Source organism: Schistocerca serialis, chromosome 2 (genome assembly GCF_023864345.2).
Source record: "Schistocerca serialis cubense isolate TAMUIC-IGC-003099 chromosome 2, iqSchSeri2.2, whole genome shotgun sequence".
Taxonomy (NCBI): domain Eukaryota; kingdom Metazoa; phylum Arthropoda; class Insecta; order Orthoptera; family Acrididae; genus Schistocerca; species Schistocerca serialis.
Genome location: NC_064639.1, coordinates 166,555,569 through 166,583,054, shown reverse-complemented (window position 1 = coordinate 166,583,054; position 27,486 = coordinate 166,555,569). Strand labels below are relative to the sequence as shown.

General features: G+C 45.3%; 1 protein-coding gene across 1 annotated transcript in view; it reads left to right on the top strand.

Annotated features, from left to right (window-relative positions):
* LOC126456876 (uncharacterized) overlaps nucleotides 1-27,486 on the top strand; it is a 288,788-nt gene that overhangs the window by 196,366 nt on the left and 64,936 nt on the right. The window contains exon 10 of the mRNA XM_050092697.1: nucleotides 13,828-14,056. Coding sequence (XP_049948654.1) covers nucleotides 13,828-14,056 — 229 coding nt within the window. The remainder of the gene's footprint in view (nucleotides 1-13,827; nucleotides 14,057-27,486) is intronic.

Below are 27,486 nucleotides of genomic sequence, written 5' to 3'. Positions count from 1 at the left end.
GAGCCTGCTCTCCCTAGATGTCTCTGCAAGCGCTCGGCGTTCTGGCGCAATGTTTTGGCCTCGCTTCATTATCACGTGGACCCTGCCGACTGATAACGCTTCCTCTGCGCTCTTCGTCAACCGCATTAAATCACCGTATCGCCTCTGGGAATTCCCCCTTTTCTCTCTGCGATTATGCTCGCTGAACGCGATTGAGAAAATTTTGTCTGCATTGCACCACAGCGCTCATTGTCTAACATTCGTCGAACCGAGTAGTCCTCGAGAATGGCTAAGTTTCCAACACACGTCGTCACTGTATCGCACCCTAAGAATCCGCATCTTGAAATCCGTTTGTGCGGTGAAGCCCCAAGCTAGAAACTTGGTTATGAATTTCTCACAACAAGAAACCTCAAGTCGTGCTACTTCTGCGTAGTCTAATGATTGCTCCACAACCATATGTTTTTAGCACCAGCAATACCTTTAATTTGGAAATACGAGTCTACACGTCTGAGAAAAGTCTGTGAATTGATGCTTCTTTCCCTTTCTAATTTCGGGCGTGTAACGTCTACCGCAAGTATAATCTCGGTACTTTTCAATCTAACGAATAATCTATCAGATTTTCTGCGTGCAGCCGTCACAAGGCCAATTTTTGAACTATATTTTGGCTGTCTTTCTTTTAGTCATCCGCTGAGTGACCCAATAGACGAACGACACAGCACTTGTGCCCAACTTTTAACCCTGTGAGGGTGGCCGTAGATATTATTTTCCCAAGTGGTTTGATGGTAACAAGACAGTTCAACATTCAGACCTTCTAACTGGCCGTGGCAAGGAAGGCATATTGTATTGGGAAGACGCAGACCACCGGCAGTACACCCGTTTCCACGAGATGACAAGACAAGAGTTGACGGCAGGGTCCTTCTGCCGCTCACTTGGAAAATCATGTGTGCTGAATGATTTAGTATACACCTTTGAGCTATGAGTATTTGGGCTGTCACGTGAAACATAGGTTTAATACCTGGCCGTAAATGTTGATTTTGCAGGGTCCTGGTGTCTCCTAATACATGTAAAGCATACCATTCTTCCTATCTCCAAAAATGTAAAGGCAAACCTCCCCACACCAAAAATTTAATATCATCATCCTTATCTATCCCATTGACACTTCTTTCAGTCCAACAACTCCTTAGGACCTCCTCTCACCGCCAAAGATATAATCAGATTCACCGCAACGGTTCTCGAAAGCATCCGCCTTTCAAGCATCTCCCCATCTCGAACCAAGTACCATTAGCTTTCAGTAAATGACTTAAGCGTCCTACTCCCGAAACCAAGTTCATTTAGTGTTTATCCAATTAGAGTACCTCAAGGCCTTCTTTCTTTAGCCCAGTCATTTACGGGGAGACAACAACATAACTTACACTTCCACAACATTTATTCTCTTGAGTCCGACGAAACTTTCTTCATGTGTATCCTATCCCAAAATAAATCCAAGGTGTCATATTTAATCAAATATTTTTACAATCTCACCACAATACGCATCTGTCACCTTACGTTCTTTATCAGTCCTCCTCTGCCTCAGACGTTAACATCTATATCCATTCCCCTGAAGAATTTGCATGGTGGCGTCTGTTTACTGACACACTAGAATGCGATGTTTTCCCCCTGCATGAACACAACCGACTGGAAAGCAACTATCTCAGGTGTCAAACTTTTTCTCTAAACTTCCTTGATCGCATCTCTGCTCATAATATCAGTCTTATTGGGAACGTCCATCTTCGTGGCCATCAGTCTCACAGGTGCAACCCAGCACTTAATATCCATCCTCAAATCACAAAGGACTACCCCCACAACAAATGGAATGTCCATGAGAAATCCATCCTTACCCAAATCGAAAGCCTTCAAATTCTAACGACATGCCTCACGCTGTATTCACTGTGCTTCCTTCAGTTATTAGATTAAGGAGATATATCCACCCTCACTCCTATCACTATAATCTACCCGACAGCTTACATTCCGCCCATGTAATCTACACCCTGTGAGAGAATGTCTTCGACTCTATTGATCCTTCCTCGATTCAGAGAGTGGAGAGTGAGATTCTGTAACGCTATTCATCTTTTAGATTTGCATCTCAATCAAACACGTTTCAACTAATGATTCATTCGTCTTTAGTGATTTACGAAGGGGTTCTAGGAGCTACAGTCTGGGACCGCGCGACCGCTACGGTCGCAGGTTCGAATCCTGCCTCGGGCATGGATGTGTGTGATGTCCTTAGGTTAGTTAGTTTTAAGTAGTTCTAAGTTCTAGGGGACTGATGACGTCAGAAGTTAAGTCCCATAGTGCTCAGAACCATATTTTTAGGTATGTGTCCGATGCACCAACATTCGAAGGAGTATCAGATTTACGATAGAAGTGGAAAAGGACGGCTGTCTGCCATTTCTGGACGTCTTGGTCAGACGGAAAGCGCAAGCCCACACCTACAGACCTATATTTGCAAGCGTCTAGCTGCCACCACCCATCACAAACCATGGGCTTCCATCGAACGTTGGTGCACCGGAAACATGTTGTGTCTTGAAACTACAGAATACCTTTTCAGTGTAGCAAAGCCTTTATTGGTCAGACGAAGTGCCACAGTGCTTGAAAGATGAGTTGAAAATGAATCCCTATACTCGCCTTTCGCAGCCCAGTAAGTCATCCATACCGGAACATTCCATCTCCACAGGACAGTATATGGATTACTCTGCCATGAATATCTTTGCCTCGACGAGATCCTTCTGGGATTCTATTATTAAGGAATCGGTGAAAATAAGTTTAGCGCAAGGTCCTATTAATCGTGATGGCGGCTTTCAAATGGATAACACGTGGGACCCGGTGACTTCTTTAAAGTATTGAAAAAGAAAACATTTTATGATCTTTAACGTATCTAATGACATTAATGTTGATATCTGAATTTTAACTCCGTGAGTGCGCTTTCCGACAGAGAGCGCTATGTAGTATCACAATACGCATGCGCCTGCGTGCCATAGATGGAGCAGTGATCGAAGAGAGCGCATAACTTTGCAGAGGTCGTTCATGTAGTGGCTGGCTTTTCGCACTCGTCTTCGCGTATATTTTTGGTATACAGGCAGCAATATGAACTAGTAATCTGCGTCCATCCGGAACAGCTCGGTTTCGCTTCCCAACTGTCTGCTGAACTACAAATTCTTAGGATCACAGACCACGTCAACAAGGACTTTAATTCCATCATGCCGGGACCAGAGGTTTTCCTGGACATGCAAAATGCTTACGTCAGGCTTTTATAGGACAATCTCGTGCACAAAATGCTGACACAGACGACCATCCCGGACATCTACAGGGTGTTTCCGTAAGAGCGTGCAAAAAATTTAACACGACATAGAGAATCCACCACTGAACAGTTTGAGATAAGGAACCTGGGGTCTGAGACGCCAGCTTAAGGAAGTAATAGGAATAAAAACACATTACTGTGTACTTCTTTAATTACATTAGTTAAAGTTAACTGCAAATGACAATGACACACTGAACGTACCATTTGTACTGTATCTTACGAAATGTGCTGAAACTGACGACTTATCAAACTCAATACAAGCATGACATCGACGAACAAGATTCTGACGCACCCTGACATATACCTCTGGTGTGTTTCGAATCATATCACAGGCAGCTGCAATCCTGGCAACTAATTCCATCTCGGTATCCACTGGGGTCTCGTACACAAGTGATTTTAGATTTTTAGGGGATTCAGGTCAGGTGACCTCGCAGGCCATGGAATAGGACCTGCCCTTCCAACCCAACGATCACGAAATACAGCATAGAGATGGTTGCGGATATCCACTCAGAAGTGAGATGGTCCTTCGTCATGAGGTATCCACATCCTCTCGCGAACAGCCAAGGGTGCGTTCTTCAGCAACTCAGGTAGAGCTCTTTGCACGAACCTCAAGTACAGGTGGGCGTTCAGATGGCCAGGTAGAAAATAGGGCCCATTGGGGTTGTCGCCTACAAATCCGGCCCAGATATTCACAGCAAAACGTACTTCGTGGTATGACCCACACATGTCTGTTCCTGCTGTTCGAAATACCATCAAGATCAACGAGGTCTCGTCAGTAAATAGCACGATCTGGAGGAAATCTGGTTGTGAATCCATTGTTGGAGCAACCACTGACACAATGCGATCCTTGGTGCAAAGTTAGTCACAAGCATTGCATGGACTCGTTTGGGGGTGATATGAGAGTGATGGTTGTTAGTGGAGTACGCGCCACACGCTAGTATATGCAGCGCCCATTTCACGTGCACTACGACGAGTAATTGTAGTGGGGTCCGCTTCAACATGTTCCAAAATAGGCTGTGCGAGTGGTCTTCATGTTGCCGCGCCTATCATTTCTTCTTTCCAGTGAACCAGTCTCCCGCATTCGTTGACAGAAATAAGCACTAGGCGTGACGGATGATGCCGGTTAGGAAATCATTCCCTGTAGAGCCTTTCAGCAGTGAGAGCATTGCAACTACTTTTCCGTACCCAAAGTGCATGTCAGACAGTTCTGGGAAACTGCACCGTTACTGCTCCATCATATTTTACTGTACGTCTCTGAATGGCACTGAGCAACGAACGGGTCTGTGGTTCATTCAGAGGCAACTTCTGTCAAGGTAAATATGATAGAACAGAGCCACTTTGTGTACAAGAAAAGTACACAAAACCTGCATTATGGCTTCTCAGTAATCAGGCTCGTCCTCCTTGTTTCCTTGAATGAAATAAAGAATGCACATGTATACAAAACAGAACAGTACGTGTAAACTCGCACGCATGTTAGTTGTAAATAAGCTGGAAAACCGTAATGCTAGGCAAATCAGTAAACAAGTTTACTTCCATCCCTCCCCAAGATGGCTTCTCCTACCTCAGGTTCCCTACCTCAAATTGTTCAGTGGAGCATTCTCTATGTCTTCTTACATTTTTTGCACGCTCTCACTGAAACAACCTCTATATCAAGATCGTGGATGATTTCCTCCGAGATAGAGCCTTCTCGGTTACTCAGCAAGGAAAATGTTCGAGCGTACGTCATATGTTGATGGGTATACCTCAACGTGCTCTGTTGTCTCCCATCCTCTTTAACATTTATGTTACCGATATGAAGGTCAACTTTCACTGCTACCTGATGCAATACGCTGACAATACGGCGCTCTATACGATCGGCCGCAGCACTGACCAGCTCATTTTTGATCTCTAGAGCCAAGTGCCGTTCAAACAAGATTGCCCTGAAAGCCGCCAAAACTACGGCCGTCTACTTCACGGGTGTGGTGTCCGGTAGAATAAAAAACTACTCTTCCATCGACATGCGGAATACGTCACCCAAAAGGGGCAGAAGCTGATAAAAGCATTGTACCCGCTCTTCAACAGCAGGGAACTGATCTTAGACACCAAGCTCCGACTGTGCCGGACAGTTGTCCACTCTTCCCTCACCTATGGCACCTCTGCGTAGGCCACGATTACTGCCTCCCGGATGCAGACCCACCAGAGCCTGCAGAATAAGGTGCTTCGATGGAGCTTGAATACCCCTCCACTCAAGAGGACTGTTAACCTACACGGGGAGACCGCGTGGCCCCTCTAAAGACTTCCATTCGAGAGAAAGTAAGGCGCCTCTATGATAAAGTGGACGCCCTGCGCGACAGTGTCAATGTATTCCAACACGTTGGCACCACGATTCCCCGCCACTGGCACGACCACCTTGTTCTTCTTACCATCCTCGACGGCTCGGCTGCGGACCATGGCTAACGATGGCCCCAGTACGACTACTAATAATGTGCTAATACGGCCATTCATGCAGTTTGATCCTTGGTGCGACGAGCACTCTTCACTACCTCTGTAGTTGTGTCACACTCTTAATATTTTTCTTGGCAGCCAGAAGCATCATTACTGCCTGCGTGACAGCGCGAGTCAGAGCGTTTATAGGGACATTTCCTCACTATATCTTACTGTACTCTAAATCCACGATTTTATTTGTGTCAGTTACAAAAATATTTTTTACATTTCAAATTATAATAACTGAAGGGTGTGAATGCTAAATCTTCATATAGGGAATCGGAGTCGACAAAAACTGTAACGGCGGCATACTGATTCTTTCACAAAATGGTCGAAATATTTACCATCGATTACATTTGTAGACAAATTTTTTCAGTTAAAAGAACAACATTCAGTGTTCCCTGGAATATAATTCGTCCCTGAATCCCAATCTAATTTTAGAATTTCTCTACTAGTCTCAATCTTCATGAAATAATTGATTTTTGCAAATGCCTACGGCAAGCTATGTACTCGAATTATGCGAATCTAGTAAAATCGACTCGCTCTAGCAACAAGACTTATAAATGCAAACAGCAAAATAATCTCTCAGTGCACAAAAAAACGGATCAGATGTTAACAAGAGACTAAATAAAAAAAATGGTTCAAATGGCTCTGAGCACTATGGGACTTAACAGCTGTGGTCTTCAGTCCCTAGAACTACTTAAACCTAACTAACCTAAGGACATCACACACATCCATGCCCGAGGCAGGATTCGAACCTGCGACCGTAGCAGTCGCGCGGTTCCGGACTGCGCGCCTAGAAACTAAATAAAAGAAAAGAATCATACTGAAAAATAAATCTTGCGATACTTTGCCTTGCCAGCGTTGCTTTGTTAAGACCAGCAGTAGTCGGAAAGCATTTCGATGCTCCTTATGCCCTGATAACGCTTTTGCATTTGAGATATGTCCTGATAGAATCGTTCTCCATGTACGCCACTAACGGTGCCAAGGTTATTCAGAAAGAACGATAATTCAAGAAATGTGGTTTAAGTGCCATTTGTGTCCCACAAGCTGGTATGATATAAGTTGCTCTTCGACAGTTCTCTGACCTATGGTTGTCTAGAAAGCTCTTGGAAACGCTTGTCAAAGACAGCTACGTCATTCTTTCGATATCACACAGCAAATCAAGAAAATGTTTATCAGAAATTAATTCCCGAATTTGCTAATCTACAAATATTCGTTCCTTTAATTTCACTTCACTGAACCTTAGAAACTTCTCTTGCACGTACATGCATCCACATGAGTTTTTTGTCCTTGGCTTTCATAAAGTTTTTGACGAGAGATATTTAATTTGCGCCGGAGTTAGATGAATATTTTTGGAGTGTTCAACAAATTCTTGTGTCTAGACAGCCGTTCATTCCGAGCAGACCATTTTTTCCCCTGTAATAGCGGTTTTCCCCGTCGCTGTTGTTCCACCCGCATGGAAAGCAGTTCAAAGGGTCAAATGGCTCTGAGCACTATGAGACTTAATATCGGAGGTCATCAGTCCCCTAGAACTTAGAACTACTTAAACCAAACCTAAGGACATCACACACATCCATGCCCGAGGCAGAATTCGAACCTGCGACCGTAGCGGTCGCGCGGTTCCAGACTGAAGCGCCTAGAACCGCTCGGCCATACCGGCCAGCTGGAAAGCAGTATTGCTTTGTGTAGCCGAGCTGCGTGCCTAAAAGAATTGCAGTTATCTTGGAACCTCCTCATAAAAGTCGTTTGTATTTCTCACACTAGATATGTGAGAGTAGCAGTTCAAATTAATCATATTTTTCCTCCAGTTCAACTGCATAAGTAATCAGAACAGAAGAAAATTTGTTAAAATTGCAGAGAAGTACTTTTTTTATATTTTGTTTCTTGTAATCTATGAACAAGGGCTCACCCATTTATAGAGAAATCTTGGCCACTTCTTCAGAAAGAAGTGTTCGTTATTACAAAAAACCATGCCACCTTCCGTGGAGAAATATGCAGAAGGAAAACAACATGGCGGTCACGACAGTCACTCTCTAAGCCCGAAAAATAAGCTTCCTCCCTTTTAATCGCGAAGCTAATAGAGCCGCCTGTTGTTTCGACAAATTTACGTCAAGCAGAAGATACCCGAGATTTCCTTGAGACAAAAATTGTGGCTCATTTGATCCTCAGCGGCTTCGAAATGCAGGGTCGGCGTCCATCTTTCCTTCACTGTCTTCTGAGTGTTCGTGACTGCATTAACTTTCACTCATTGTCACATTCTGAAGAAGCATAGGAACTGACAGTTCTTCACTGCGATATGCAGCCCTCATAGCAGATGATAAATGAGAGTATTGCACAATTCTCCTTGTTTTTGAGGTGATTCTATCCAGGGTCGCTTCGAGAGCTTTTTTCCACACAAGCGTCTTCACGTTTGGAGACTTCCACCCCCCCCCCTTCCCCTCCCTCTCCCTCCCCCAGTTCATCTTACTCTGCCCTCTTTTCCATCACACACTTTCGCTTGTGTCAGTTTTCGCTCCTAATTGCGATGCGGATTGTATAAGAATCTTGCACGTGGGAGCCTCTAGCGCCGCTGTTAATTATGACACGTTCTGTATAGAAACCTTACAGTTGTCGCACTTAACATGGCGCTCCAAGTGGCGACTTGTGTCACTTGGGCCTTAAACCAGCCGTGATCCTGTCTGTTTTTGTCACCAAAAGTAACAGTCAGTTGTGTGCTTCATGGGTTCCCTCCAAATTATGGGAACAGCTAATGAAATGAGACATGATCCTTTTAATCTTTAACAGGAATCGTCAAAAACTCGTCCATAATTAGAGTACATGGATCGCAGTAACCACATTTTTAATTTTTTTCCTTCCGCCAGTTGCAAGGAATGTGCTGAAAGTAATTTATTTAAAAGTTGGTCGGAATAGATATAAATTGTTAAAGACCAAGAAAATACATTTCAAAACATTTAAAATAGATAACGTGTATATTGAACCTTCTTCTCATGTTTCCTTTCATACTCAAAAGCAGATTGAATAATTAATAATAATAATAATACCATTTTCACAAAACATTACAATTCACACATGAAATGGTAACAGTAAGAGTAAAGACCGTTTCCTATTCCACACAATTTTTTCAAGCGGATTGGGACACTTACTATAAAGAGGCTTTTTATATGTCTTACAATATTGTAAAAAACATTAATTTCCCACTCGTCTGTCGTCACTTGTTTCCTTCTGTTATGTTGTCTAGGTGTTACACTACCACTTTCACGTAACTGATCGAAGAGATTAATAAATGATTCCCGAGATGGTTGACATCTTGTGGGATATCTTGTCACATACACCGTAAAAGAACGAACTGTATTCTTCCAGACCTCTACAAACAACACGAGTATGTCGGCTATTCCTGCATTGGTAAATCCCATCGTTCACTCATGACCTGTTGCTTCGACCGTCACACAGTAACTGACTGTCGCAAGCCGCAGCGCACTCAAGGAACGCACAACCATACTGTAAGCATAATAATCATATTTAACAACATACCAACTACCCAGGTTGACTGGAAAAAATTAGTGTCGGTGAGGAAACTTCTCAAAGTATTATACATCGTAAACTACTCGTACTGGAACCCTGCAACAAACATCGCTGACATTATAATGTACCATCCTTTAGTTTGTTAACGTCAATAAGCATTGTTCATTTTAAAAACTCTATGTTAGCACAAAAATATACTATATAAGTACTATTAAAATCTGTTTACTGGGCAACAATGCGAGCCCCTAACAACTAATTTATTCAGTGAAAACCGCACTTCAATAGCACTTTCTATTTCCGCAATATCTGCGGTGCCAATTTTTAAGTGATTTACCCTGTGTATAGAGACAACCAATGTACCTCGGTGCAAATATTTTCATCCGACGCCATTTTAATGACAACTACAGCAATCTTTATTGATAATGTTACTAATAATTAAACTCATTTACATCTGCATCTACATAGATACTCCGCAAACCACCGTATGGTGCTTGGCGGAGGATACCCTGTACCACTACTTGTAATTTCTCCTCCTGTTACACCCTCAAATACAGCGAGGCAAAAACGACTGTCTCTACGCCTCCGTATAAGCCCTAATTTCTCGTATCTTGTCTTCGTGATCCTTACGCTTGATGCGTGTGGGCGGCAGTAGAATTGTTTAGCAGTCTGATCCAAATGCCGTTTCTCTAAATTTTCTAAATAGTGTTTCACGAAAAGAACTTCGCCTTTCCTCCAGTGATTCCCATTCGAGTTCTCGAAGCATCTCGATAACACTTACGTGTTCATCGAACCTACCGGTAACAAATCTAGCTGCCCGCCTCTCAATTGCTTCACGTCTTCCTTCAATCCGATCTGGTACGGATCCGAAACACTCGAACAGTACTAAAGAATAGGTATCACCAGCGTCCTATATGCAATCTCCATCACAAGTTAATCAGTATTTCCTAATATTCTCCCAATAAACCGAAGTCGACCATTTTCCTTCCCTACCACAATCTTCACATGCTCGTTCCATCTCGTGTCGCTTTGCAACGTTACGCCCAGATATTTAAACGAATTTACTGTGCCAAGCAGGACAATAGTAATACTGCATCCGAACATTACAGGTTTCTCCTTCCGACTCATCCACTTTAAATTCATTTTTCCACACTTAGGGCTAGTTGCCATTCATAACACCAACTGTAAATTTTGTCCAAGTCGTCTTGTATGTTCCTACAGTCATTCAACTTTGGAACTTTACTGTACCCCAAGGCATCATCAGTAGACAAGACACAACAACCACAGATTACTGCTCATTCTCTCCGCTAAATCAGTTACGTTCACCGAGCGAGGTGGCGCAGTGGTTAGACACTGGACTCGCATTCGGAAGGACGACGGTTCAATCCCGCGTCCGGCCATCCTGATTTAGGTTTTCCGTGATTTCCCTAAATCACTCCAGGCAAATGCCGGGATGGTTCCTCTGAAAGGGCACGGCCGACTTCCTTCCCCATCCTTCCCTATTCCGATGAGACCGATGACCACGCTGTCTGGTCTCCTTCCCCAAACCAACCAACCAATCAGTTACGTTCGTTGAGAACAGCAGCGGTCCTATCGCACTTCCCTGAGGCACTCCTGACGATACCCTTGTCTCTGATGAACAATCGCCGCCGAGGCAACATACTGGGTTCTATTACTTAAGAATTCTTCGAGCCAATCACATATCTGTGAACCTATTCCATATGATCGTACCTTCATTAACAGCCTGCAATGGGGCACTGTGTCAAGTGCTTTCGGGAAATCTAGAAATATGGAACCTGCCTGTAGCCCTTCATCCGTAGTTCTCAGTATATCATCAAACAATGGCAATCCAGGATGGAATGTAACAATACCAGAGAAGGAAAGTTGCTACTCACCGTATAGTGGAGATGCTGAGTCGCGATAGGCACAATAAAAAGATTCAGACAATTAAAGCTTTCGGCTATTGAGGCCGTTGTCAGCAGTAGACACACACACACATACGCACACACACACACACACACACACACTCACATAAACGCAACTCAGAGAGCTGAGACCACACTGCAAACAGCAGCACCAGTGCATGATGGGAGTGGCGACTGGGTGGGGGTAAGGAGGAGGCTGGGGCGAGGAGGGAGAGGAATAGTGTGGTGGGACTGGTGGACAGCCAAGTGTTGCAGTTTAGACGGAGGGCAGGAGAGAAGGTGCGGATGGGGTAAGTACCAGAATCATCATCATCATCACCACCATCAGTGTTCTGCCTAAAGGCAGGTTTTCACATGGTAGTTCTCCAGGCTGTCCGGTCTTCTGCCATCCTCTTCAGGTCTGCATAATTTCCTCTTCCCTTTATGTCATCTATCACCTTGTACGAGTATCTCCTTCTTCCTCTCAGTCTTCTCCCACAAACCAATCCTTCCAAAGCATCTACTAGCAAGCACTCCCTTCTCAATGAATGTCCCAACCAGTTCTTTTTCCTTTCTCTTACAACCTTCAGCAGACATCTTCTCACACCAACCCTTTCCAATACTCTTTCATTACTCACTCTTTCCATCCAGCTTATTCTCTCCATTCTCCTCCACATCCACGTCTCAAATGCTTCTAACCTTTTTTCATCCTCTCGTGTCAGTGTCCATGTTTCTGCCCTATATAGTGGCACACTCCAGACAAAACATTTGCCAAGCCTTTTCCTTAGTCCTTTATCTAATTTGCCACATAAGAATCTCCTCTTTCTGTTGAATGCCTCCTTTGCTATGACAACTCGAGTTTTCACCTCCTGGTGACATCTCAAGTCTTCAGTTATTGTGCTTCCGAGATATTTAAATTGACTTACTTGGCTAATGGTAGATTGTCCTATTTTAATATTGGACAGTCTGCGTCTTGTACTGATGACCATACTCTTTGTTTTTGCTGTGTGTATTTGCATACCATATTCCACACAAGCTTCATTCAGATCTTTGAGCATGTTATTCACTGTCCGCTCACTTTCTGCCACTAATACGATGTCATCAGCAAATCTTATACATTCTATTCTCTTTCCACCAAAGTACCAGAAAGGAGAGAAAATAAAAGACTGGGTGTGGCGGTGAAATGACAGCTGTGTAGTGCTGGAATGGGAACAGGGAGGGGGATGGATGGGTGAGGACAGTGACTATTGAAGGCTGAGGCCAGGAGGGCTACAGGAAAGTAGGATGTATTGAAGGGAAAGTTACCACCTGTGCAATTCAGAAAAGCTGGTGTGGGTGGGACGGATCCATATGGCACAGGTTGTGAAGCAGTCATTAAGATGAGGGATATCATGTTTGGCAGCGTGTTCAGCAACAGGGTGGTTCACACCCAGTCTTTTATTTTCTCTCCTTTCTGCTACTTACCCCCTCCCCCCCTCCGCACCTTCTCTCCTGCCTTTCGTCTAAACTGCAACACTTGACTGTCCGCCACTCCCACCATACTATCCCTCCCCCTCCCCGCCCCAGCCTCCTCCTTACCCCCACCCAGTCGCCACTCCCATCATGCACTGGTGCTGCTGTTCGCAGTATGGTCTCAGCTCTCTGAGGCTGCAGATGTGTGTGCAAGTTGCATTTATGTGAGTGTGAGTGTGAGTGTGTGTGCGTGTGAGTGTGTGTGTGTGTGTGTGTGTGTGTGTCTACTGCTGATAAAGGCCCTAATGACCGAAAGCTTTAATTGTGTGAATCTTTTTATCGTGCCTATCGCGACTCAGCATCTCTGTTATATGGTGAGTAGCAACTTTCCTTCTCTGGTATTGTCTCAGTATATCATGTGAGAGAAGAGCAAGCTGAGTTTCGCATGAGCGATGCTTTCTAAAACCATGCTGATTCGTGGACATAAGCTTGTTAGTGTCAAGAAAGTTTATCATATTCGAACTGAGAATACATTGAAGGATTCTGCAGCAAACAGAAGTCAGGGATATTGGTCTGCAATTTTGCGGGCCGTTCTTTTACCTTTCTTATGTACTGCAGTCACCTGCGCTTTTTGCCAGTCGCTTGGGACTTTGTGCTGTGTGAGAGATTCACGATAAATGCAAGCTTAGAAAGGGGCCAATGCCATAGAGCACTCTTTCTAAAATGGAATTGCTATTACATCCGGACCTGGGGATTTATTTGTTTTCAAACCTTTCAGTTGTTTCTAAGTTTGTATGTATGTCATATTTACGACATGCGTAATGGAAGTTCGAGTGTGGTAAATCTGGGTGTTACTTGCTGTGTCCGGCTGAAGGACGCGCACCGAGCGAGGTGGCGCAGTGGCTAGCACACTGGACTCGCATTTGGGAGGACGACGGTTCAATCCCGCGTCCGGCCATCCTGATTTAGGTTTTCCATGATTTCCCTGAATTGCTCCAGGCAAATGCCGGGATGGTTCCTTTGAAAGGGCACGGCCGACTTCTTTCCCCGTCCTTCCCTAATCCGATGAGACCAATGACCTCGCTGTCTGGTCTCCTCCCCCAAACAACCCCAACCCAACCCGGGCCAAGTGGTGGCTTATACTCACTGCTCACACTCACCGCACTACAGGACGCGCGTGCTGCTGCAGCTGGGCAGCGCGGTGGCGGCGCGGGACCTGCTGCTGGCGGTGGCCGCCGTCGACGCGTTTCGGCCGTCGTGGCTGTGGCGTCCTGAGGACCCAGACGCGTGCCGCTGGCTGGGCGTGGCGCTGCACTACGCGCTGCTCGCCGCCGCCGCCTGGACCACGGCGGCCGCCGTGCTGCAGCTGCTCAGACTCGGCACCATCATCGGCGCTCAGGTACCTGTGACCAGGCTAGCATGTGCACGGTTGAGTCAGGGTGACAGTCATTGAACTATATTAAATAAAATCGTCATTACATCTGAATGGTTTGCGTTAGAACGTTCAAACTGCACGGTTGGCCGCGGCGCATGACGGGAATTACTATGCGCTGTGTGGTTCGGTTTAGCGACGGAGCCCACTGTCATTTGGATGGGTTCGTCAATGAGCAAAACTGGCGCTTTTAGGGGACAGAATCCGCAGATCGAGATGTCTTTTCCCCCTCAACGGATTACTGTGTGGTGGGCAATGTCCAATCACCGAATAATCGCTGCGATATTCCTTGATGGCACGGTGACTGCCGAACAGTACGTGAAGGGTTAGGAAGATAATTTCATCCCCATTATCCAAAGTCTGACTGTTTGATGTCCTGGAGGAGAATTTTGAGGACTGCATTTTGGCTCTGGGCTACGCAGAGGCTACTGGCATAGGCCTCCTTTGGCCGCCATATTTTCCGGATCTGAGCACATGCGATCCCTTTTTGTGGGACTAAGACAAGATGTATAGCAATAACCCCAAAACCATTGCTGAGCTGAAAACAGCCATTCCGGAGGTCGTCGACAGTATCGATGTTCTGACACTTCATCAGGTCAAGCACAATTTCGCTATTTGTCTGCGCCACATCACCGCCAATCACGGCACGTATACCGAACGTGTCACAACCCAAATCCGAATGTCTGTAGTGACGTTCACGTGCTGAATACAGTGTGTGCACGCCGTAGTTTGCAACTAATTTACGTTTTTCCCCCATATAGTTCAATTATTGTCACAATGTACGTGACATTAGAAGCGACCACTGGTGCTATTTGGTTGAGAAGAGACAGTAGTCACTTTCAGGCTCTCCTGTACTCGTGGTACGTGCTGTACAAAATGCTTTGCTTTTTCGGCAGAAAGAACCATATTACACTACTGGCCATTAAAATTGCTACACCAAGAAGAAACGCAGATGATAAACGGGTATTCATTGGACAAATATATTATACTAGAACTGACATGTGATTACATTTTCACGCAGTTTGGGTGCATAAATCCTGAGAAATCGGTACCCAGAACAACCACCTCTGGCCGTAATAACCGCCTTGATACGCCTGGGCATTGAGTCAAACAGAGCTTGGATGACGTGTACAGGTACAGCTGCCCATGCAGCTTCAACACGATACCACAGTTCATCAAGAGTAGTTACTGGCGTATTCTGACGAGCCAGTTGCTCGGCCGCCATTGACCAGACGTTTCCAATTGGTGAGAGAACTGGAGAATGTGCTGCCCTGGGCAGCAGTCGAACATTTTCTGTATCCAGAAAGGCCCGTACAGGACCTGCAATATGCAGTCGTTCATTATCCTGCTGAAATGTAGGGTTTCGCAGGGATCGAATAAAGGGTAGAGCCACGGGTCGTACCACATCTGAAATGTAACGTCCACTGTTCAAAGTGCCGTCAATGCGAACAAGAGGTGACGGAAACGTGTAACCAATGGCACCCCATACCATCACGCCGGGTGATACGCCAGTACGGCGATGACGAATACACGCTTCTAATGTGCGTTCACCGCGATGTCGCTAAACACGGATGCGACAATCATGATGCTGTAAACAGAACCTGGATTCGTCCGAAAATATGACGTTTTGCCATCCGTGCACCCAGTTCCTCGTTGAGTACACCACCGCAGGCGCTCCTGTCTGTGATGCAGCGTCAAGGGTAACCGCAGCCACGTTCTCCGAGCTGATAGTCCATGCTGCTGCAAACGTCGTCGAACTGTTCGTGCAGATGGTTGTTTTCTTGCAGACGTCCCCATCTGTTGACTCAAGGATCGAGACGTGGCTGCACGATCCGTTACAGCCATGCGGATAAGATGCCTGTCAGCTCGACTGCTAGTGATACGAGCCCGTTGGGATCCAGCACGGCGTTCCGTATTACCATCCTGAACCCCCCGATTCCATATTCTGCTGGCAGTCATTGGACCTCGACCAACGCGAGCAGCTATGTCGCCATACGATAAACAGCTATCGCGATAGGCTACAATCCCACCTTTATCAAAGTCGGAAACGTGATGGTACGCATTTCTCCTCCTTACACGAGGCATCACAACAACGTTTCACCAGGCAACGCCGGTCAACTGCTGTTCGTGTATGAGAAATCGGTTGGAAACTGTGCTCATGTTAGCACGTTGTAGGTGTCGCCACCGGCGCCAACCTTCTGTTAATGCTCTGAAACGGTAATCATTTGCATATCACATCATCTTCTTCCTGTCGGTTAAATTTTTCGATTTTGCAGCACGTCATCTTCGTGGTGTAGCAGTTTTAATGGCCAGTAGTGCACGTCGGCAATATGTAACGTTTCCAGTCTGGCACAAAAAGGCCTTCATTTGTGTCATATCGTGCAGTACCGTAAGTCAAGTGGACGGAATAGTTTTGTTTGTGTCGCTTTTGAAACTAATTGAGTTGCGCATGTTTCCCTCGAATGCATAGACTAGAAAGTTTTGTCAAGATACAGTACTTTGTTTCGTGCAATTTATCACCAACTAAAATTTATTTAAAGATGTTGAAGTATGCCCCTGCATTCTTGGCTTTCTTATCTGTTAAAACTCTCGACTATCTCCGATTTTTTATTGGCACAGGCAATTCCCGTACCGTTTACAAGCAAGAAGGGGCACTGGATTCACCTTCAGGAGGAGTGGTGTTCGAAATCCCATCTGACTTGACCGCTGCATTGACTGATGAACTCATGATATCCTTCGCGGGTCTGCAGCCGGATCATGCAATTAAATGTACACAATATTTCCGCGGTCCTCCAGTCTGCTGCCTTCAGGTGAGAACAGCATTTGCTAGTCTCGCTAACATTAATACTTTGTCCTCTACCTGTCGAGCATTCTTTGCTCGGAATATGTGCAGGTTAAACCTTAAAATTTTATTCCTGCGGAACCTCTCGGTGTGGTGTTATGTTTTACCTAACTTGCTGGACTGGCCAGCAGATCTTTTCCTCATGGTCACCTCCCCCTTGGGAGTCGTCTCCCAGACATCCGACTGGGAGACTAGTCTGAAATCTTTTGCTAATGGAGAGATCATCGCGACAGTTTCCCAATTACAGGCCACATGTTCTATGGATACACATTACGTTTCTTTAATGCAGTGGCTTTCATTGCCTCTTGCAGGGAAGTTAGAAAATCTGGAAAGGGAAACGCTAAGCTTCCATCTAGATACAATGGTGGCCAATGAAGTGAAATCGAAAGAAGGCTATGATTTCTGATGAGATAAGTATAGTGCAATATCAACAGCAGCAGAAAATGGTATAACGGAAGAAGGATTCATTATGAATAGGAAGGAAGGACAGAGAATGAGTTACTAAGGACAGTTCAGTAATTGAGTTCTTGTCGTCAGAGATAGTTTAGGTATACGTGCCGACGTCGCAAGCGGAAGAAGAAGAGGCAGAGAAAGTACATGAGGGTACTGAATGGGTAATTCAGTACGTAAAGGGAGATGAAAGTCTAATAGTCAGGGGGGGGGGGGGGGGCTAGATTGCGGTTGTAGGGGCAGGATTAGAAGAAAGGGTTACGGGAGAATATGGGCTTGGTACTAGGAATGAGAGAGGAGAGAGACCAGTTGAGTCGTACAGTAAATTTCAGCTAGTAATAGCGATTACTCTGTTCAAGAACACAAGAGCAGAAGATCTATTTGGAAAAGGTCAGGAGGTACGGGAAGATTTCAGAGAGATTACATCATAGTCAGGTAGAGTTTCTGAGATCAGATACCCGACTGTAAGTAGTGCCCTGGAGGAGACATACACTCAGATCTCAAAATACTAATGATGAAGAGTAGGCTGAAGTTTAAGAGACTACGCAGGAAGAACCACTGCGCGAACAAGTGGGATACGGAAGAACTGAGGAACGAAGAGAGGCGCTTGAAGTTCTCTGAGACTGTGTATACTGAGATAATGAATAACTCAGTAGGAAGTTCGATTAAAGAGGAATGGACATCTCTAAGCAGTGTAGTCTCAGGAACTGGAAAGAAAAACGTAGGTACAACGAACGTAAATGCGAAGAAACCATTGGTAACAGAAAAAATATTTTAGGTCATCGACGAAAGAAGGAAGTACAAAAATGTTCTGGGAAATACAGGTATACAGAAATACAAGGAATTAAATAACTAGGAAGTGCAAGGAAGCTAAGGTTAAATGGCTGCAAGAGAAATGTGTAGAAATCGAAAAAAAATGATTGTCGGAAGGACTGACTCAGCATGCAGCAAAGTCACAACAACCTTAAGCGCAATGGAGAGAACATATAGGTGGAAAGAGTAGATTGAGGGCCTCTATGAGGGCGAAGACTTGTTTGAAGACGTAATAGAAGAAGAAACAGGAGTCGATATAGAAGAGACAAGGAATCCAATATTAGAATCAGAATTTAAAAGGGGTATGGAAGACTTAGGATACAATAAGGCAGTAGGGACAGATAACATTCCATCAGAATTTCTACAATCATTGGGGAAAGTTACAACAAAATGAATGTTTAGTTGGTGTGTAGAATGTACGAGTCTGGTGGTGTCCCATCTGAGTTTAGGAGAAACATCATCCACACGGTTCCGAAGACTGTAATAGCCGACAAGAGCGAGAATTATCGCGCGGTAGTCTTAAGAGCTCATTCATCCAACTAGCTCACATGAATAATATACAGAAAAATCGAAATGAAAATTGAGGATGTGTTAGATGATGATCAGTTTGGCTTTAGGAAAGGGAAAAGCACCAGAAAGGCAATTGTGACATTGCAGTTGATAATGGAAGCAAGACTAAAGAAAAATCAAGACACGTTCATAGGATATGTCGACTTGGAAAAAGCGTTTGACAATGTCAAATGGTGCGAGATGTTCCAAACTATAAGAAAAATAGGGGTAAACTGTAGAGAAAGACAGGCAATATACAAAATGTACAATTATCAAAAGGGAACAATAAGAGTGGAAGACCATGAACGAAGTGCTCCGATTAATATGGGCGTTAGATAGGGATGTAGTCTTTCGCCCCTACTGTTCAATCTATGAATCGAAGAAGTATCTACATTTACATTTATACTCCGCAAGCCACCCAACGGTGTGTAGCGGAGGGCACTTTACGTCCCACTGTCATTACCTCCCTTTCCTATTCCAGTCGCGTATGGTTCGTGGGAAGAACGACTGCCGGAAAGCCTCCGTGCTCGCTCGAATCTCTCTCATTTTACATTCGTGATCTCCTCTGGAGATATAAGTAGAGGGATGCAATATATTCGATACCTCATCCAGAAACGCAATGATGGAAATAAAAGGAAGTCTCAAGAGTGGAATTCAAATTCGAAGTGAAAGGATATCAATGATAAGATTCGGTGATGACATTGCTATCCTGAATGAAAGCGAAGCAGAATTACAGGCTGTCTTGAATGGAATGAACACTCGAATGAGTATAGAATATGGACTCAGAGTAAATTGAAGAAAGGCGAAAGTAGTGAGTAGTAGCAGAAATGACAACAGCGAGAAACTTAACATCAGCATTGCTGATCACGAAGTAGATGAAGTTAAGGAATTATTCTGCCTAGGCATCAAAATAAACCATGACAGGCGGAGCAGGGAGTACATAAAAAGCAGACTAGCAGTCGCAAAAAGGACATACCTGGTCAAGAGCAGTCTGGTGGTATCAAACATAGGCTGTGATTTGAGAAACAAATTTCTGAGAATCTAAGTTTGGTGCATAGCATTGTATGGTGGTGAAACACCGACTGTGGGAAAACCAGAATAGAACAGAATCGAAGCATTTCAGATGTGATGCTACAGAAGGATGTTGAAGATTAGGTGGACTGATAAAATAAGGAATGAGGAGGCTCTCCGGAGAATCGGGGAGGAATCGAATACATAAAAAAAACACTGACAAGAAGAAGGGACGGGATGGTAGGACATCAGTTAAGATATCATGGAATAACTTCCATGGTACTAGAGGGAGCAGTAGAGGGTAAAAACTGTAGAGGAAACCAGAGATTGGAATACATTGAGCAAATAATGGAGGACTGATGACTCAAAAAAAAAAGTGGAGATGACTGTCATCAAGCTGCTGCGGATAAAATTATTCTCGCAGTAGGTCAGATCAAAGTGCTGTCAATCTGTTTGGAGTGGGTGGCACCATGGTGGATAGTTCGGACATGAAGCGACTTCAACTTTCTACCGCTGTTGGTCACACGGCCCAAGCAGTCTCTTCAAGTGGAAAGACCTCGTATGATGCAATAATGTACAATTCCAATGCGTTCCATTCCCTGGCCACGCTGTTGGAGGAATGTAGGCTAGATGACAAGGACAAAAATCCTCTCCCCAATACCTGGTCTGTACCAGGACTGACGGTGACACATTTTTTACCACAAAGCTTTTATTTTTTGTTAAACACATTGAAGACCAATGTGGAGACGTTGCAGCCATTTATAAGATGAAGAGCGATTCCTTTCTCATTACAACATCATCTCCTGCCCAGTCACAGGCGCTGTTCTCTAGTGAAATCTGGATGACATTTCCTTGACCGTCATTCCCCACAAGAGTCTCAATATGGTCCAGGGCGTCATCTTTCAGCACATCTTCTTTTGCAGTCTGATGATAAGTTGTGGACCAACTTAGGCGATGGAGTGTGCGATTCATCCATCATGGCAGTAAGAGACCAAGGGAATACATACTCGGGCATATATCTTTGCTTTCGAGATGATACATTGCCTAAGAAGGTCAGGGTGATGGTCTACTGGTGTGAAGTGAGATCCTATGTTCCTCCTTCTATGAGATGCAGCAGGTGAATGAAGTTCAGACATAAGGCTTCCCATTGCACCACTACAAGGTGCAGGGTCTGCAAGGATTGTGGATGGCCATTGCACATGGACATTCCTTGTTCCCCTCCCACTCTGTAAACTACAGTGAGTTCCTCTCTCCTTGCTCACCAAATTGCTCTATTTTTAAACGTGAGAAGAAAATTCAGGAGTGTATAATACCCTGAACAAGACCTAAGGCCAGAAAAATGTATGAGCATCTCAGTTCCATACAAAAGACACAGTTTTAAGCTACAGCCTCAATGTTGTCATCTTCTCTGTTCATGGTGCTTTCCTCTGTTGCGCCTCTTACAGTTAGCCACCAGAGCCACCCGCTACTATCTGCCTCCAGGCGATAGAGGGCCCTTCTGCTGCATCCAATGCACACCCTTCGAGGGCATTGGCTCCCCACCTACTTGAGACACCAGTCCCCTTCCCCAAGCCAGAGCCACGTATATCCTCCTCCAGCTGCTCTAGCTAGGAGGAAGTCCCTCAGGACTCTTCCTTCCACAGTTTCTGCTGGTCCAAAGCCAGATGCCATCCAGAAAAAAGACAAGAAGGATAAAAGGAAGTCCTCTAAGATGAAGGAAACTCTGGTGGCCCCCACGCCATTGGACTCTTCACATACTCCTTCAGTGCCAAAGGAGGAGATCCTGGTGGCCCCTGAGGCACCAGATCTCCCCAGGCAATGTGCCACAGAACTTACATCAGTGGATCCCCTGATGTCTCAACCAGTGGCAGCATAAATTGTCCCCCCCCCCCCTCCCCACCCACACCATCCTGGCTGCTTCATGCCCCCACAGTATTGTGACAGTCTGATCCTTCAGTGGAACTGTAACCGAATTTTTCACCAACTGGCTGAGCTACAGCAGCTTTTGAGCACTTATCCTGCACCCTGTTATTGCCATCCAGGAAACGTTGTTCCAGCAAGTTGGACACCTGCCCTTTGTGGCTGCCGAGGTTATTTTAAGAATTGTTCCACGAGAGGGTATCATGAGGAGTTTGTATGTGGGTGCTGGACTCTATATATAGTGACCTTGTGCCTCTTGATACACCTTTGGAAGCTGTGGCCGTTCAGATAGGTGCACATCAAGTTTTTGCCATCTGTGGTGTTTATCTTCCTCCCAATAATGTTGCGTACCAGGTTGTACTGTCTGCATTACTCTCTCAGCTCCCCTCACCTTTCCCAGTCTTGAGCGACTTTGTGGGATGGAACAATAATTACTGGTCGTGTTGAAGACATCGAAACTTTACTAGCATAGCTAGGTCTTTGCCTCTTGAACTCTGGTGTCCCCACACACCTCAGTGTGGCACACAGAACTTATTCGCCCATTGATCTCTCTTTCTGCAGCCCTGGTCTTCTGCCATAAATCCACTGGAGGGTCCACGATAACCTATGTGGTAGGGTTCTCTTACCAATCTTCCTGTCCCTCCCTCAGCATTGCTCCACCGAACTCCCATGCAGATGGGTTCTCTGTAGTGCTGACATGACAGTTTCACCTGTGCTGTCGTCCTTAGTTGTCATCGCAAGTCACTATCGATGCAGCTGTTCAGCATGCAATGGCAGCCATTCTTTTAGCAGACAACTAAGCCATTCCTTCTTCCTTCGAATCCTCTCATCGGAATATGGTACTCTGGTGGTGCCCCAGAGATCGCTGCGGCCATTACAGATCGTAGGCAGGCTCTCCAACTCACAAGCGGCACCCTTCACTGCAGAACCTCATTGTCTTTAAATGGATCCATATCTGCGTCTGCTACCTCATAAAATGACGAAAGCAAGAATCCTGGAAATGGTATGTATCCTCCATTGGATCACTTACCTCTCTGTCACAGGTATGGGCAAAGATCAGATGCCTCTACCACTTCCAGCCCCTGCAGATGTTCCAAGTATTTCCTGAAAAAGTGTCATTTATACTGATCCACACGCTGTCTGCATCTGAGAACAACCACCCCATATTTTGGCTAATACAACAGTGGGTAGAGTGAACGCACTTATCTTTCACTTACCGCCACATGGAGACTTATAAGGCTCCATTCAGCGAATAGGAACTCTCCAGTGCCCCAGCCCTTGCCCTGATGTGGCCCCAGGACCAGACCACATACACAACCAAATGCTGAAATATCTCTCACTGTACTGTCAGTGTCACACCGTTGCCCTCTTTAATCAGATCTCGAATGAAGTTGGGCTCCCTTTCCAGTGGCGAGAAAGCGCGATGGTTCTGGTACTGAAACTGGTTAAGAACTCCCTAGAGATGGACAGCTATCACCCAATCAACCTTAACGACATTTTCTATAAGTTACTCGAGTGCATGGTGAGCAAGCAACTGTGTTGGCTGCTTGAGTCTCAGGGCCTTTACACAGTAACTCAGGGCAGTTTTTGCAATACATACCAGGTTCAAGTTGATGCTTCACTCAGCATCCCCCATATTCAAGAGAACGGGATCCTGCAGGACTGTACTGAGTGTCGTCCTCTTTCTGGTGGCCACCAATGGTGTAGTGGCGACTGTGGGGTCTTCGGTATCGTCCTCCTTATTTGCCAACGACTTTTGCTTTCATTATTTCATTATTACTCCTCTAGTATGGGTGTTCATGAACGTCGCCTACAGGGCGCCATCCAACAGGCGCAGTCATGGGCTTCCATCAACAGTCTTTTGTTTCCAGCCACCAAGGCCCATGCCATGCATTTCTGTCGCTGTCATACTGCCCACCAACACCCAAAGCTTTACCTAGACGATCATTTACTTCTTGTAGTTAAGACACACCACTTTTTATGACTGGTCTTCGATTCACAGCTGCCATGGCTTCCCCACCTTCGCCAGCATAACCAAAAGTAGTGACAGCATATCAATACACTTTGCTGCCTCAGTAACACTGGCTGAGTTTCAGATGACTCTACCCTTTCACTGCTCTGCAAAGCCCTAATTCTGTCCCATCTTGATAATGGGAGTCTTGCATATGGTTCTGCATCACCTTCAGCATTGCGAATACTGGACGCTGTTCATCATTATGGGGTCCAGCTTGCGACAGAAGCCTTCTTAACTAGAACTGTGAACAGCTTACTAGTCGAGGATAGAGTCCCTCCATTACCTATCAGGCACCAACAATAGTTCTTGAATTACACTATACACGTTCATAACTTCCCTGATCATCCCAACTACTGTGTCCTTTTCCCTGGAAGCGAGCTCCACCTCCCACAACAACGACCCAAAACTGGGTTCACAACTGCTGCACACCTCCAGTGTCTCCATTTGGAACTGCAACTCCACTGTCACCTCTGGTCAGCGAGACATCGCATATGCCCCCATGGCTTCTGCCATGACCTCGTATTTGTCTCAAAGTCTATTTCGGTTCAAAACGTTCCACTGACACCACGATTTTTCGCCACCTGTTCTTGGATGTCCTTGAGACGTATCCAGGTTCAGAAGTGGTATTCAGCGATGTCTCAATAGTCGATGGGTGAACAGGCTTTGCACGCACACATGCACAGTGCTGTGAACTCCATTCTCTGCCAGATGGCTGCCATGTCTTCACTGCTGACTTGAAGGCCATTTAACTACCCACTAGCCATATTCATTCTTGCACTGGCAATAGTATCCTAATCTCTAGTGACTCCCTTAGCACCTTCAGGCTATAGACCAGTGCTACTCTCCTCACCCACTGGATACAACTATGCAGGATCTTGTCTCTCACCTCCATCAAGCTCGACAGCCATTCGTTGTTATTTGGACTCCCAGTCGCGTTGGGATTTCGAGAAATGAATGAGCTGGCCAACAGCATACTGATTCTGGAAACAAGTGTCCCAGAACCTGACCTTTGTTGGAAGTTTGTAACTCAGAATGGTCTGCCCTGATTTTCTCAAACAAACTGAGGATAGGGACTCCACTGTCCTCTGTCGACTCTGCATTGGCCATGCTTGATTGACACATGGCTGCATTCTATGATGTGAGGGTCTCCCTCACAGCCAATGTGTAGCCTGCCTGGTGGTGGCTCACATACTCATAGACTGTCCTAATTTGACTGCTTTGAAGCAGCATGTTAATCATCCTGACATGCAACCTCTAGTGCTAGTGCAAGAAAAAGGCTGATCTGGTGTTACATTTTGCCCATGAAGATGGTTTCTATTCATCCTTCTAAGGTAGGGTTTTCTGGCCTCATTAACCGCCTGAAGGGTTAGTGAGGCACCCCTCTCCTCCGCCCCCCACCCCTCGCCCAGGGACCCTTAGCGACCAATGCTCAGTGGCCCAGCCTGGCCTCACCCTTACCATCTCTTTATTTTCTTTATTCGCTTTCCATTTCTCGATTTTAATGCCTTGTCTTGACTGATCTTTTTATGTCTTGTCTGTGCTGTCTTTTATCTGGGCTTCCTGTTTTTATTGTGTTAGTTGCACTCAGGTTTTCTGGGATTCAGCTTTAGCCTCCTTCCTTTGACGACCACTCCTGGTTTGCCACTTCATGGATGAAGGGACTAATGACCTTGCAGTTCAGTCCTTGTCACTCCAAACAAGCTCAACAACCAACCAACCAGTCCTTGGCAGTACCCCTGCACTTATCTGAATGCCAGTTTACGACCCATCGTCTGCCGTCACTTGGAACGTCCTCTCAGCAAGAAAGGGCCGAAACTGATTCATACCGTGAACGGCGGACCTTTTATATGCCACAGAAGACCAACACCACATGTTCCAGATGTTACTGCTGCTGCCCTCTGTCACAAGTGAAGGTACAGTGGCCCAGTGGTGAAAGCTGGAGAAAACGATGAATCCATATCGAGTTCCACTACCAAAACATTCTGCCAGCCAGTGGAGTCAACGACCATTGTTTCTTTACATCTGATTAAACTGGGTTCAAAATCTTACATAAACGGTAACTCTTGCTCCTACTAATGTTGTCTACCAATCCACTTCCGACAGTTTCCTGTAAAAACAGCGAGACGCAGGGCATCCACAATGCGCACCCTTCACACTGATGTGCTAGGCTGTAGTAAACACCTTCGCAACACACATTTGATGCAGCCTAAGACATCTGCACTAACATAGCAATATCGTATAGAAGACCATAGAATGTTGTATGACCTTATAGAAGAACATAGAATGTTGTACGACGAGATACTTGTGGTTGGTCCTGCATTTCGCTATTGGGACTGCGTTTTAAACGAAGCTATCTAAATTAGAGTGGCAGACAACAATATAATACAGGCAAGGTTTACCCTTTAAGTAAGATTTGTAACACTGTTTTATCCGACATTAAGAAACAATTGTCGTTGACTCAGACAGCAGAATGTATTGACAGTGGTACTCGACAGCGATTCGTCGTTTTGCCCAGCTATTACCAGTGAGGCACTGTACCTTCACTTGCACTAGGTGCCAGCAGTGACGAATTCTGGCGCACACATGTTGGTCCGCCGAGGCGTGTATCAGTTCCCACGAGATTACATGCGGTGTTCTCGCCTGAAGAGGGTGAACAGGTGGACTGTATCACATGACTGCATGATCCATCTGCATACCCAAGAATTCCATCCAATCATCCAGATTGAGGTTTTCCATGGTTAACTCAAACTACTTAATATCAGTGATCAGAAAATAAAACTGCCAGTTTCTATCCCCAGCGTTGTCCCTTTTCTAATGAAAGGTCAGACCAAAATTTTCCATCCTTCCTACAGTCTGAAATATCCAGCCACGCCCTGCAGTCCAATAAACGGCTTCTACACTAATGAGAAGAGAAGAGAAGTTTGTGGTACAACTTGACTAGAAGAAGGGATCGGTTGGTAGGACATGTTCTGAGGCATCAAGGGATCACCAATTTAGTATTTGAGGGCAGCGTGGAGGGTAAAAATCGTAGAGGGAGACCAAGAGATGAATACACCAAGCAGATTCAGAAGGATGTAGGTTGCAGTAGGTACTGGGAGATGAAGAAGCTTGCACAGGATAGAGTAGCTTGGAGAGCTGCATCAAACCAGTCTCAGGACTGAAGACCACAACAACAACAACACTGATGAGACTGAATGCTACCTGGTGACGATTCTGGAGGGTCATATGATAAGGAAGGTATATAAGTGTAGCAAGAGGAATAGGCAATCATTCTAGCGATGGCACGGACCGCAGATGAGGAATTCCACTGATTTCAGCAAGAGCAGATGGTTATGGCCCGGCGTCCGTGGGTGAGCATCTCGGAAACGGCGAAGCTGACTGGCTGGCTGAACATGTGCTACTGTCATCAACTTCTATGGAAAGTGGTTCAAGCATGGTGAACCCCGAGTAAGAAACATGCTGTTGGAAGTTCACACCTCATCAAAGAGCGTTGAGATTGGAGGCTCTATTCTGTAACATAAAATATAGAATTAAATGGTCCAGCTGAAGAAGAAGAAAATATACTAAAATATCATTCCAGAAAGCTTCCAGCAACTAGAAGTAGCACCAGCATCCTTCGCTGAAATTAATACAGTTATACAAATTCTTAAAAACAAACGCTCTTGTGGGGTTGATGGACTTTCAAACAGAATTCTGAAAAGTTGTTCTAACTTACTAAGAATGTCCTTAGTGATACATGCAATGCATGGCTGTCACAGGGAATTCTTCCAGACAGGTTTAAATGTGCAATTATTAAAC